At 41.8% G+C, this 13,444-nt stretch overlaps 1 protein-coding gene across 1 annotated transcript in view; it reads right to left on the reverse strand.

Annotated features, from left to right (window-relative positions):
- MED10 (mediator complex subunit 10) overlaps window positions 1–13,092 on the reverse strand; it is a 49,153-nt gene extending 36,061 nt beyond the window's left edge. Inside the window, exon 1 of the mRNA XM_085847524.1 lies at window positions 12,820–13,092. Coding sequence (XP_085703650.1) covers window positions 12,820–12,941 — 122 coding nt within the window. The 5' untranslated portion in view covers window positions 12,942–13,092. The remainder of the gene's footprint in view (window positions 1–12,819) is intronic.
- Between the last annotated feature and the right edge of the window lie 352 nt (window positions 13,093–13,444).

The following is a 13,444-nucleotide window of genomic DNA, read 5'->3' on the forward strand; positions in this document are numbered from 1 at the left end:
CAACGAACAGTGCTTGTGCTGACGTTGCTTCCAGAGGCAGCTTGGAACTCAGTAGTGAGTGTTGCAACTGACGACAGATGATTTTTCCACGCTACGCGCTTCAGCTCTCGGCAGTCCCGTTCTGTGAGCTTGTGTGGCCTACCACTTCATGGCTGAGCTATTGTTGCTCCTCGACGTTTCCACTTCACAATGACAGCACTTACAGTTGCCTGGGGCAGCTTTAGCAGGGCAGAAATCTGACGAACTGACTTGTTGGAAAGGTGGCATCTGATGACGGTGCCACGTTGAACGTCACTGAGCTCTTCAGTATGGCCCATTCTACTATAAATGTTTGTCCATGGAGATTACATGGCTGTGTGCTTGATTTTATACACCTGTCAGCAATGGGTGTGGCTGAAATAGCCCAATCCATGAATTAGAAAGGGTGTCCGCATACTTTTGGCCATGTTGTGTGTGTATGTGTATGTGTGTGTGTGTGTGTGTGTGTGTGTAAATATATATATATATATATATATATATATATATATATATTGTTGTGGTTCTGCAAAGCCAACTCTCCTCCAAGGCAATGGCACCCAACATATAGTGATCCCAACATGGTTATTTCATGAGTATTCGTTCAGTTAGCCCTTACATTATGTCGAGTGGGTATATGGGTCAACATGCATTGTGTACGGCTTTTAGTGAGGTCTTTAATGCCATTTGCTATTCTTTCATCTATTTTATTTTATTTCACACACGGCCTCTCCTTCATGCAAGCATGCACGCCATCGACCAAACTGTGCCGTTACTCGAGGGATTCATTAGCATACGTGCACCATATCCCTGTTCAAACTGCGTGACATTCACCAACGGACGTTTCACCTCAGACCCTCACCGTACTCAACACAATGCTACAGCCTTCGTACAAATCACCACACCTCTTAAAAATCCCCACAGTAACCTACGCTCGACCTCCTCTCCACAACCGCTACAACCACTTCAGCCTCCTCACTACAATTGCTTCAACCACCTCCAATGCTTCAACGTCCTCACCACGGACACCACAGCGCTTCACCCACCTCACCACAACCGCGATGAGGCACCGCAACCAGAGTCGGCACCCCAGATGCTCACTGCCGTCCTTTGGAATACTGGGGAGCGGAGGACATTACGGGTGCCTACATATTGGTGTGTAGGAACATAATGGTGTGTAGGAACATAATGGTGTGTAGCTTGAAGTGCAAGTATGCACTGTGGTCTGTTCAATGTCATATGGTTAGCCCTGGTGCTCCGATAAATAATGACCCTCAATTGGGGCCCAGCACACATTCATGGCTGGAGAGCGCTCCCAAAAACCCGCGTCCCATTTTAATCCCCGAGCTCCGTTGCGTGGCCGAGTTTGGAAGTAAATGAGGTGTTTTTGGCTTTGAAGTTTGGTGGGGTGGTGATACTTCTTGGGGTGGCGTATGTGTGCCAATAGGAGTGCTTGGATACGCCTACAGGGCATTTTGATCTGTATTTTGGCTCCTCCTTCACCCAGGCTCTATAAAATAGCTGCAGAGGAGCCGAGACAGTCAGTCACCGAGCCATTGCCGAACGGACACCGAGCCATTGCCGAGCAGTCGCCAAGTCATTGCTGAGCAGTCGCCGAGTCATCGGTACTCTGCTTCAGTTTCGTTCCACAGCCGATCGTCATTTGCATTAACAGACTTCCTCACACGCCACATTAAGCTATTATCTCACACGTTCTGTCTCTCCCATCTACTGTCTGATCTGCTGTAGACGCAAGTACTAAAAGAGCAATTACAGACATGCACTCCTTCACTCTTCCGCTTCTGCATTACATTTGCACCTCCCATTCACATACCATCGACACCCCTCATTTTCTTCCCTCCTCCCCCCTCTTAAGCGACTGGGAAGCGTAGGCCCGTCAGCCGCGCCATGTATTGGAAGAGATCGTAAAACACCTCAACTGCCGCTCATCTTTCTTGCTCTCTAATTTCCTCGGGCATGTGTCTGATGGCACCTGTAATGTTCGCATTTGTTAAGAATGTGTAAGTTCTTTGTATCAGTTTCGCTCTGCCCTGTGCCTTCTCTTTGTAAATAATTGCATTTACTTTGCCACACCTCATCAATCCTTGCTTTCCCCTGGTGTACACATTGCTGAATAAAATATTTTATCATTGTGCCACAGGACCTTTCCACACTCTTGCTTTATAAATAAATTGCCCTCATTATAAATGTACCCAGCTCATTCTGTCTTTTCCTTCATTGGTCCAGCGTAGTCCACATGTTAGTTTCGCCAGGAAGTTCGACCCCATTAATTGGCTCTTATTAGCCGGTGCGTACTTGGCAGCTCCGCTCGGCTGCACCTGATACGGTAAGTTCTATGCAAGTACACATCGAGGGCACCATGACTCCCCCTTCCCCCCCCCCTCCTTGGTAAGGCTGTCCACAGGTAAGGTATCACGCGAAGTAGCGTCACCCTGCCAGGAGTGGCAGTGCCAATTGTCATTAGTGGTTGCTTAACAACCTGCCGATGTGCGGAGTTATCTGTGCCCGGCAGCCTCAGGACTGGGCATTCAGGAGGGACCTGAGTGCTTCTCGTGGCGAGCCTCGAACCAGATCCACATACATAGTTATATGCAACAATATACACATACATAGTTTTAAGTGTGTGCACTTTTTTTGCAGAAGTATCCCTTAATACCAGCATTTTTCACATAACCATGCCCCCCCCCCAAAAAAAATCCTCTCATGCCACCCTTTGAGGGTGTGCTCCCCAGTTAAAAGGTCCCATGACACTCAAAACTTTGTGGTTGTTTATATATTAACTTGACCTTCCTAGTGAAGATATCACCCATGTTAATTTTTTTAAATCAAAAATGGGATAATTAGACCAATATTTCGAACATTTCTAGCGCTTTTCACAACTTGCTATGCCCAGCCCCTCAAAAAAGTTGACTTCAGCGAACTGCAGGTCACGTGACCGTTCACGTCATCTCCAGAACGCGACTCGCACAGAGTGGATTGATTAGATGTCGCGCGCCGTATAAAGTATGTACAAATGCATTGTGCACATGTGTTTGCTATCTCACTGATCGTATTAATTCCTGTGATTGTTTCGCGGAAAAGAAATTCTGCTTCTGAGCCGTGTATGCACAACAATCATGAGGCAATTATTTATCGCTTTACTACCTTGTCGTAGTCGTGTACAAATCCAATACATGTAAGCACAATAAAGGGCTATACCATGTCCACAAAATATAAAATGTGACTGTTGAACCTTTCCATTAAAAAAGAGACTTACAGGGACATACAAGTAAAATACTAAAGATTAATATTGCATCATTTCAAGGTGCAAGGAGATAATTTTAAAATCAAACAATGTGAAAAACCTGCACCCACATTTTGCAGCTTATTACTTATGAAATCTTTAGATTTCATAAGTATATTGATGACTTCCGTGGTGTGTGTGGTGTGTGTGGTGTGTGTGTGTGTAGGCACGATAACTTGAGAACGGAAGAAGCTACCAATGTCAAATTACACCATGTGATTCAGGAGGGTGATGGCTTGCGCTGATTATATTTTGGTCAAAAATCGGTCAAAGGTCAAGGTCACAGTGAGGTCAAACATTCGATTTTTGATGGTTTGGTACAGAATCATCATAGAAACTTCTGGTTTGCGTCACTACCTTCTCCAGAGACAGCTTTTATTAGACAAGCTCAGAGGTCAAGTTGACAATTTCGTTAAGTACCAGTCTATGACTGCTTGTTACTTACGAAATCTAAAGATTTCGTAAGTATATTGATGACTTCCGTCGTGTGTTTGTGTGTGTGTGTGTGTGTGTGTGTGTGTGTGTGTGTGTGTGTGTGTGTGTGTGTGTGTGTGTGTGTGTGTGTGTGTGTGTGTGTGTGTGTGTGTGTGTGTGTGTGTGTGTGTGTGTGTAGGCACGATAACTCGAGAACGGAAGAAGCTACCAATGTCAAATTACACCACGTGATTCAGGAGGGTAATGGCTAGCGCTGATTAGATTTTGGTCAAGGTCACAGTGAGGTCAAACATAATTCCGTAAATTCATGTGGAGAAATGGAGTATTTTTGCTTCGGTCGACGTTACGAGTTCGTTTTAACTTCGATTTTAATTTTATCTTCGGTTTTTGCGATCGCTTAGGACGCTTAACACTCGGTTGTCGAAATACTGGTAAAAATCGGATGTTTGGGAGACGTTTTAAGATTGTATAAAATATATTTCACTCGCCGTGTCACGGCTCGTCACGTGGTGCAGCACGCTCGAGCAGACGCGCCGTTGAGTCACGTAAAGGTTTTGCGTGTGCGTGCTGACGGTGTTTTTGATAGAGATGGTGTTTAAAAATTATTTTTTTATCCCAATAAAGGTTATCGTCGCATGCCTGACTTGCTAAGCCGTCGGATTATGTAAAGATTGTTGGTGGATGGCCGAATATTACGGTTTTGTGACTTTGATAAAATAATATTAAATAATTGCGTGGAGAAATGGAGATTTTTGCTTCGGTCGACGTTACGATTTTTGATGGTTTGGTACAGAGTCATCGTAGAAACTTCTGGTTTGTGTCACTACCTTCTCCAGAGACAGCTTTTATTAGACAAGGTCAGAGGTCAAGTTGACGATTTCGTAAGTACCAGTCTATGGCTGCTTGTTGAATTGTTCGTTGAAACCAGCCTGCTGGGATAGGTACGATTCCACATACATGCAAGCCAGGTATGGCTGCACTCGACATACATGGGTTTATTCTAAAGTTAAGGTACTGCTTCCATTGGCTTGCTATTCATTAACATTTAGCCAAAATGCTGTAATAAATTAACAGGGAAAAATATGTTGGCAGAACTATGAAAGACAAATTTATCTGTCCTATTACACGGCCTCATAGCCTCGGGACTCTTACGCATTGACTTATAGATTGGGTGCATAACTAATACAAGTTACTTGTCAACTCTAGAGTCTAGACTAGTCCGATAAATCTGACTAGTCCAATAAATCTGAAGTGCTGTAGCTTTCTTTTATTATTCTCTTTTCTTCATTGTTTTCTACTGGCGCTACATGACGACAGTAGGAATAAAATAAATGAAAATGCAACAGAACGTCAGATTTATCGGACTACTCTAGACAATTGTGTCGCAAGGTGTGTTCTGCACACAAGTTTTCATCGTATCCGGACAGCGAGATTGCTTTGTTTTATGCGTGGAGAGACACAGCCGATGACATGGGCTGGCCTTGTTGCGATTTATTCGCCGCGGTGCAACATGTCCACTGCGCTGCGCTGCGCTGGTCACGTCACCTCACGAAAATATTTCTGATATCGATCAGTATGCAAGTCGAATTTACATTATTGAATTACGAATAGGATTTAGTCTAACCAGTTGTTATTGCCAAGTCTTCCTTCGATGTCCTCCCGATCATCATGAATGCCGGGAATTTCATTGCCATTTTCCTCTGCTTGTCCTGCTTCGGGCTCGAACTGGTAAGGCCGTATTTCATTTCCAGCTGCCTGAACTTCACCTCCCGTGACTACATTATCCGACAATTCTCCATCTGATTCAGACTAAAATCCTTCATTTTTCTCACACTCACTGTCACTACCAGACAAATCAAAGTCCATGTCATCCATTATTCAAAACCAAATGTTTGATTTTTTTAAGCAGAAATGAACGAAGCGTTTGAGTCGACCAATCGAATGTGGAAACACACAGGAAGCCAATAGAATCACGTAGACCACCAACCCGAGTAATTTACGTGCAGCCTTTGTCGTGCAGCCTTTGTCGTTCTGGAGATGACGTCATGTGGGTAACGCCCTTTCAGTAGATTTCGGCAGAATTTTTAGGGGCGTTCCCGAAGAGGTTTGTTTTTTTAATTTTACATTTTACAGAACGAGTATTGTGAAAAAAAAATTGTCAGATCTGAAATCACGATAAAAAACTCCTGTCGGACATATATATATGCAATTTCAGTACTTTTGGGTGTCATGGGACCTTTAAGAACCACTGTACTAGTGCAACTGCTGAAAGAATGTACAATGTCCTGGATATAAAGCTTGTGGAGCTTCTACAGTGCCCAAACCCATGGAGCATGTGCAGTTGTACACCTCTGTTGGTGTTGACGACACAGTGAATATTGTTACTGTACTTAGGAATTTGCTGAAGACCAGGGTCCTGAAGCAAAATCCTCCATTCCGTTTCAATGTCAACCCTCGTCATATAATTCTTAATGCTGCTCAGAAAGCAAGGGATGCTTTCACTGAGAGTTGTGGGTTTGATGTAGAAGTGTTTATACTCTTAATCTATATGTACTACGAGTTGAACAAATCCACAAAGCAAAAGAATGAGCTTAGAACTGACTGATTGTTCTGTGACCAAGAACACAGAGCAATTATGAAGCATCATGATTCAACCCAACGGCTGTTTTTACAGACTATGTGGGACCGAAGCCTGAAGCCGTTTCCAAGTTTGACATCAAACTTCAATTCAGAGAAGGCATCACAGGCAAGATTAAGAAGGCTTCAGGGAATCTTTTATTACCACTGACTGAAGTGTACTTCAATGATTTTTCAGTTTGTGCTGCCAACCTTCACACATGCAAACCAGTTCTGACAGAGAGAAGAACCTGTGATTTATGTCCTGCAGCCACAGTAAAGGAACCTACTAAAGAATGTTCTTGGAAAGTTTGTCAAGAATTATGTTATTGTGGAATGCCCAAGGGCAAGGGGATTGATTGTCTTCTGTTGATATCAAAGATCCAAGAAACCAAGCAGAGGATAACAAAGTCCTTGTTGGATTCACAACACATTCATTCCTCTTTTTTCCGACCTGTGGAACCAACTTTCACACTCTCTTCAATCTCATTCTTCCCTCCAAGTCTTCTCGACAACTGTTCACCACTATCTCAGATCATCCTCCATCCGAAACTATGATATTTTCTACCCTTGTTAACCACCCCACCCCCAAGCCCACCTCCTTACAAATTTCCAGTTTTTCCTTCCTGAAAGTTTGCAGCTGTATCCATCTTGTCCACCCCATTCATCCTCCCCACATCCCATATTTGGCCGAGTCTCTCTCTATTTTATCTTTCAACCCTGCTGTTGGTGTTTTCCCCTCTCTTTCTACTGTTGCTTTTGTTGTGTTACGTCCTGTACTGTTCTTCTATGAGCCTTGACTTTGTTTACCAAAAAAAACACAAAAAGGTACAACAAATGGTCTGTCAGCTCAATCAGGTTTGAGACATCTCTGACTGTCAGTTTGCAGCTTTATTTAGGGTAGTCAGGTGCTTTCTTGTTCAAAATACAGATAAGAGTACCTCCTGAAGTGGTGCCCGATGAAAGACAAGCTTGTGAAGCCACCTGGCTGGACTGTGAACACAGACTTGACAAGAGATTCATTTCAATGGAAGACTTCATCCGGAAGAATCCTGAACTCTTCCCTGAAATGAACTTTGACCGACTCAACAAACAATTTCTGAATTCTCAGATGTTAGTGACCAAGGGGATTTTTAAAACGGTCGAGGAAAGTGCTCGTGTCAAAGGTAATGAGCCACACTCCGTTGATGTCCGCTGGAGATACCTAAGGGACATAAATAAACCTGGCACAAACTGCTATGAATATCACTTGCTGTATGAAATGGCTTTATAGCTCTTATGACCATCCCTCCAATTCTGAGGAGGAAAGAATATTCTCTCTCTCATCAACAAGAACAACACCCATAGCAGGAGCTCCTTGAGCCGAGAGAGCACCCCGTCATCTCTGATGGTTGTGAAGACTCACAAAGGGAATCCATTATAGTGGAGATCCTCAGAAGGTCTCATTGAAAAGGCAAAGAAAGCAACGAAGGCCAACAACACACAGCATTCGGACATCACTCATTGATGCGAGTTTCGTCCTGTCCACATTTCGTCCGAATTTGTCCACAACCATTTGAGATACCCTGTTCACAGACAGACAGGATGAAAACATAACCTCCACCCACCTTCGGTGGTGGAGAAAAAAGTATTTCTTCAGTAAGCAGTTTTTCAAATGTTATAGTTTGAGGATGTTTGTAAGAGATTGTCTGTCCATGATCAATCTTGATGGTGATTCAGCGCGGTGTTCAGAGTTCTCTTAGATCACATGCTGAAATATTTTTGTTGTTAATGATACCGTGTTCCTCGCTGTAATGTACACTGTTCAACTGGGAACAGTCTGTTTATCACTACCATACTGTGAATAGCTGGACATTCCACCATCTTCAAGCCTTCCTCAAAATTCAGGAGCGGCCGGGAGCCTCATCCTCCGGACCCCCCCCCACCGGGGTACCGCCCCTGGACCCCGATGAGGGCCCAGGTGGCTCCCAGATCCCCGGGCCTCGGGAATGAGTCTCGCTCCAGACTAAAATCGCAGGTTGAGAAGTCTGTGTGTACATGGACCGATTGATTACCTTCGAGCTGGATCATCTTTGACACTCTCCAAAGAAGATACGCTTATAAAGACGAGTCGTTCTGCATTGGTGGGAAAATAAGGACAATTCATTGAGACAGAGGTGCAGTGTGCCCAGTGGCTGCCAAAAAAAATGTGGGATTTCAAAATTTGAATAGAGTTAAAGCTACCAAACTAATTAGGGTGCTCAGATTGTATGGTATCAACATTATAAACAGTAAACATCCTATATCCACCTATTTCAATTAAAAAAAATATACATAATAACTACTACATAAAGCAACATGAGCTCTCATAGGAATTTGCTGAAAGGAATTTTTAGCTCTCATACGAGCCTCGACAAGGTATACAAAAATATATATCTATATATATATATATATATATATATATATATATATATATCTATATATCTATATATATATATATATATATATATATATATATATATATATATATATATATATATATATATATATATAGTGTCTGTATGGTTACATCATCTTACTTAGTACATGTGTAGCCTATGGTTGCATAAATATCATGTATACCTCATGATTAGGTTAGCATTGATGAAAGCCTTTTTACTATTGTACATGTTTCAGTATATAACAGTATATGTAATCTTAATTAAAATGCACAAATTCAGGAGTGTACACTATGCAAATATAACACATATTAATATTGGACTTTCAAAACACTTTAGTTTTTTATTTAAGATGTTATAACAAACTGGTTACATTCTAGAGTACAACTATCAGTGCGATGTGGGCTTTAGAACATAAAATACAAACAGTATTACTATTATGGAGAAAAAAAATCATAAAATCATTTCCCTAGCATTGAAATATAAATAACGTGAAAATAAATCTGTCTTACTTCGGTGAGGGCTTTAATGCTACAAAGTGAAAATAGCCCTATTCATATGCAAAAGAACATAATATATAAATGTGATACCATACATGATGCCAGGTTCAATGGCTGAACAAAGCAAAGTCATCATAGCACCCATGAGAAAACTTTATTACAATGCAACTTATTTACATGGTTTATGATTTAACAGATTAACTCCTTCAAACATATAATACATAAGGACTGTTTCCATTTATTTCCCATCACCACAAACACCATCACCCTGACCTGAGAGGCAGATCACACTGATCACCCACATTACAATTTTCTTTTTCTGCACTGAGACAGTTTTTTTTCCAATTTTTCCAAGCTGGAATTGGTTTGTGACAGCTTATTATGTCCTGATTCAAGGAGGGCCTGAGCTGCACAAATTTCTACCATTCTCTGACATTTTGATACCAGAGCTTTGGAAAGCTCTGGCATGAGAACCTGCAGCCTTGCAGTCTGCATCCATTTTTTCCCATAATTCTTTGTTTACATTAGGTCCATCCATTCCCAGCATAATCATGTTTTTTAAATCAAGACCATCTTCTTCCAATGCGTCTGAAAGGGTGTCCCTCAGAATTTGAGCTGTTGCATGACCCAACATCTTTGACTTCAGGTAGCGTGTGTCAATCAATCCATCATTCCAAAAACGAATATGGATATCGAGTTGCTTTTTCATCTGGTCATTAGTAGTTTCATCTAACAAGATGGCATAAAATGTAGAAGTGTTCCTAATCTTTGTAACAAGATCTTCATGAAAGAAAGAACCAAGTCCATGTGAGACTACATATGAGACTTTACTACAGTTAAGTTTCACATCCCTTGCAACATCACTGTCGGCGAACATTTCTTAAAATGTTTCAGCTATCTTATCACATGATCTGAAAGATAAATTGTCTTGTGCAACTTTCATGACCCATATCGCTTCTGCTTTTGTAACTTTGTCCTGGTGTGAAAGAGTCCATTTTTGGGATGCTCCAGAGGTTGATGCTTGTGACAAATACACCCCACCTGACCCAATTTTCAGCTTTGACTGTCCAGATGCAATTGCAGTTTTAGCCACTCTAACATGCTTTGTTCCTTCAGCATGTCTTTGCAGTTGATAAACACCACCATTGCTAATATCAATGTCTCTCTTGCATAACGCACAATGAGCTTCCTGGTCTGATTTCTTTTGTACCCACTGGCTAAGCGCATGCCCATTCTTGTCCACACTATTCATCCGATTTTCATTAAATTTTGTTGTATGTCGTGGCATTTTCATGAATTAATAATACGTTCTCTTGCTTGTAAAACAGATTCTACAGCTACACCTGTAAGCAGGAAAGCAAATGGGTTAAGGAATTGTATATACATGTATATATGCCAAGCAACAATCCAATATACATGTATCATGAAAGGGAAAAAAACACCTTATATGCAAGTTAAATTGTTGTGCATGTTAACATTACATGTACCAGCATTACCAGTATTCCAAATAAGTACCTCAAATGGTACATCTTTTAATAGCCATTTATAAATACGCAATCACAATACGGTGTTGTCCGACACTTTCAGCATTAAAAAACCATCACAGACACAGTGAACATGATGATGAAGAGAAATGTGTTATTTTATAATAACCATGATATCCATCAATTAGTTATATTTATTAGCACAGCAGAAAGATTGAAAGTGCATTAAATGACACCTTAAAAAATGCTCCAGAGGCCAGGGGTGCAAAACCCGATCAGATTTTTGGGCTTAACAATGCTAAAAAATCTGCTGTAGCCATTACAATTTTTAAAGGTCTGACAAAAATGTGGGAAATGTGGGATTTTTTCAAAAATGTGGGACACATTTTGCAAAATGTGGGAAATGTAGGACCACTGGGCACCTCAGGTGTTAACCGCCGTGGGACCAGAGGACGAAGCAGCGTTTGGAGGACAAGCCCTTCTGTAAAGTCCTGTTAGTGTAGTAGAAAGTATAAAAATCGTGCAAATTATGATACAAGCATCAAATTTGGCATTTCTGTTCTGCAGGGATTTCTGATCAAATCTGCCTGATTAGCCATTTGAAAATCCAAATTTTGAAAAATTTGAAAAATTAAAAAAATTAAAAAAAAAACTTCAAAACAATTTGAAGTCACAGCTGGCTGAAATTCTTGAAGGGCAAGTGAACATCCCAGACAGAGAACCAAGGGGAGGTGCAGTCATCATTGATGGCTCAGCACTTATCAATGCCTACCTCCACAAACGTCAAAGATATTTGATGACTACGCTAAAGAAGACATCATCCCAAAGGTGGAATTCGATGGTGCCAGGACGAGAGGGTGGACGTAGTGTTTGATGTGTACAAGAAGTCAAGTCTGAAGTCCGTGGCAAGGCAAGGGCAAGGTATCAGAAGAAGAGTGACAGGAACCAGTAAGACCCCAAGTAACTGGAGATGCTTTCTTCGAGATGACAGCAACAAGACTGAGCTGTTTCACCTCCTTGCGGAAAAGATGTGTGAAGCACAGACGACAAGCACAGTCATTGTCACAAAAGGAAAAGATGCCATTAGCAACACAAGGAAGTCACTGGATGCTGTGTCTCCATGTTGTCATGAAGAAGCTCACACTCGAATATTTGTACACGCCAGGGATGCAACGACGGATGGTAGCAAGTCCATTATCATTAAAGCTAATGACACAGACGTACTAGTCATAGCAATATCTGCACTGCCATCCTTACAGGAACTAGGTCTTGAGAACATGTGGATTGCCTTTGGCCAAGGAGCCAAGGCGCGATGGATTCCAGTCCATGAGGTAGTTTCTGCAACAGGGCCTGAGAAAGCTAGAGGGATCCCACACTTCCATGCGTTCACTGGATGTGACGTCGTGTCTGCCTTCCACGGTAAAGGGAAGAAAACTGCATGGCAGACTTGGAACGTCTTTGATGATGCTTCTGAAACATTCACCAATCTCAGCCAGCATCCATTGATTCGTGATCTTGACTTTTTGGGGTTTTTTTATTTTTTTTTTACAAATTTTCCAAAATTTGGATTTTCAAATGTCCAATCAGGCAGATTTGATGAGAATCCCCTGGAGAACAAATGTGCCAAATTTGATACTTGTATCATCATTTGCACGATTCCTCTCAAAAAATTGCTGTTATCTGCCCCACTATGTAGCCTTGTGAAGAATTGAATAATAAAGGACATTTTGAGCATTGCATCCAGTTTTTCCATCACCACATCTGAGGAAGGACACAGCTGCCATAGGGAGAGAAAAAAGGGGGGCGTCAGTGAAGGGCTACAGCTCGATTCCAGGCCTAGCTAAACTGAAAATAGTGTCCCCACGTCTCTCCGCTCCCCCCACAACAAATAAAACGGGATACAGATACAGGGACGTTGTGTTGGTTGTGTCCCTGTGTTGTTGAGAATGTGAAAGGTGACACAGGCTCGACGGGCCAAGTGACCACTTCCTGTTGTCTCGGTATTATATCCGAGTACGTACTAATGTACATATTTGTGTGTAACTCACAGCTTCTGGTTGAGAACGACCTGTCCGCTGGGTTGGAAGTCACTCACGATGATACCGAGCTGTCGAATGTTCTCAATGAACTTTTCCAGCTGCTCTTCCAGATTATCGAACTTCTCCCCCATTTCTAGCGATAACTAATAACACGGCAAATTAAATTGATGAAGAAAGAACGTAAAACGAGATCGTATCGAAACGTCACCTGGAAACACGACGTCAGCACGCTACTTGCACGACCCCCCCCCCCTTTACCTCATAATTGATTATACAATATTTTGTTGTTACGTCAGATAAACCTACTATTTTATATCAAAAAGAGATATCCACTAAGATCAATTTTTTTTAAAATCGAAAAATCTCGTTGCATACTTAGGGAAAAAAAAAACTAAATTATTTCACAAGAAGATGCTACTGCTGGTATCTATACCGCCATGGATTTACAAACTGAACAAAGCGATACATGAACACCATGAGCGACAAAGTCACAACGACATTGCGAAACGCAACGATACATCCACTGATTATAAGAAACGATGTCGTTGAAACGATTCACGAGAAGAAAACATCAGGACCCCCATCCCTTGGGGCGGATAAAATGTGCATGTTTCAAGTGGACAATAAAAAAAAA

The sequence above is a fragment of the Eptatretus burgeri genome, chromosome 11, assembly GCF_056783735.1.
Source record: "Eptatretus burgeri isolate ZD-2024b chromosome 11, Ebu_testis_v1, whole genome shotgun sequence".
Classification (NCBI taxonomy): Eukaryota; Metazoa; Chordata; class Myxini; order Myxiniformes; family Myxinidae; genus Eptatretus; species Eptatretus burgeri.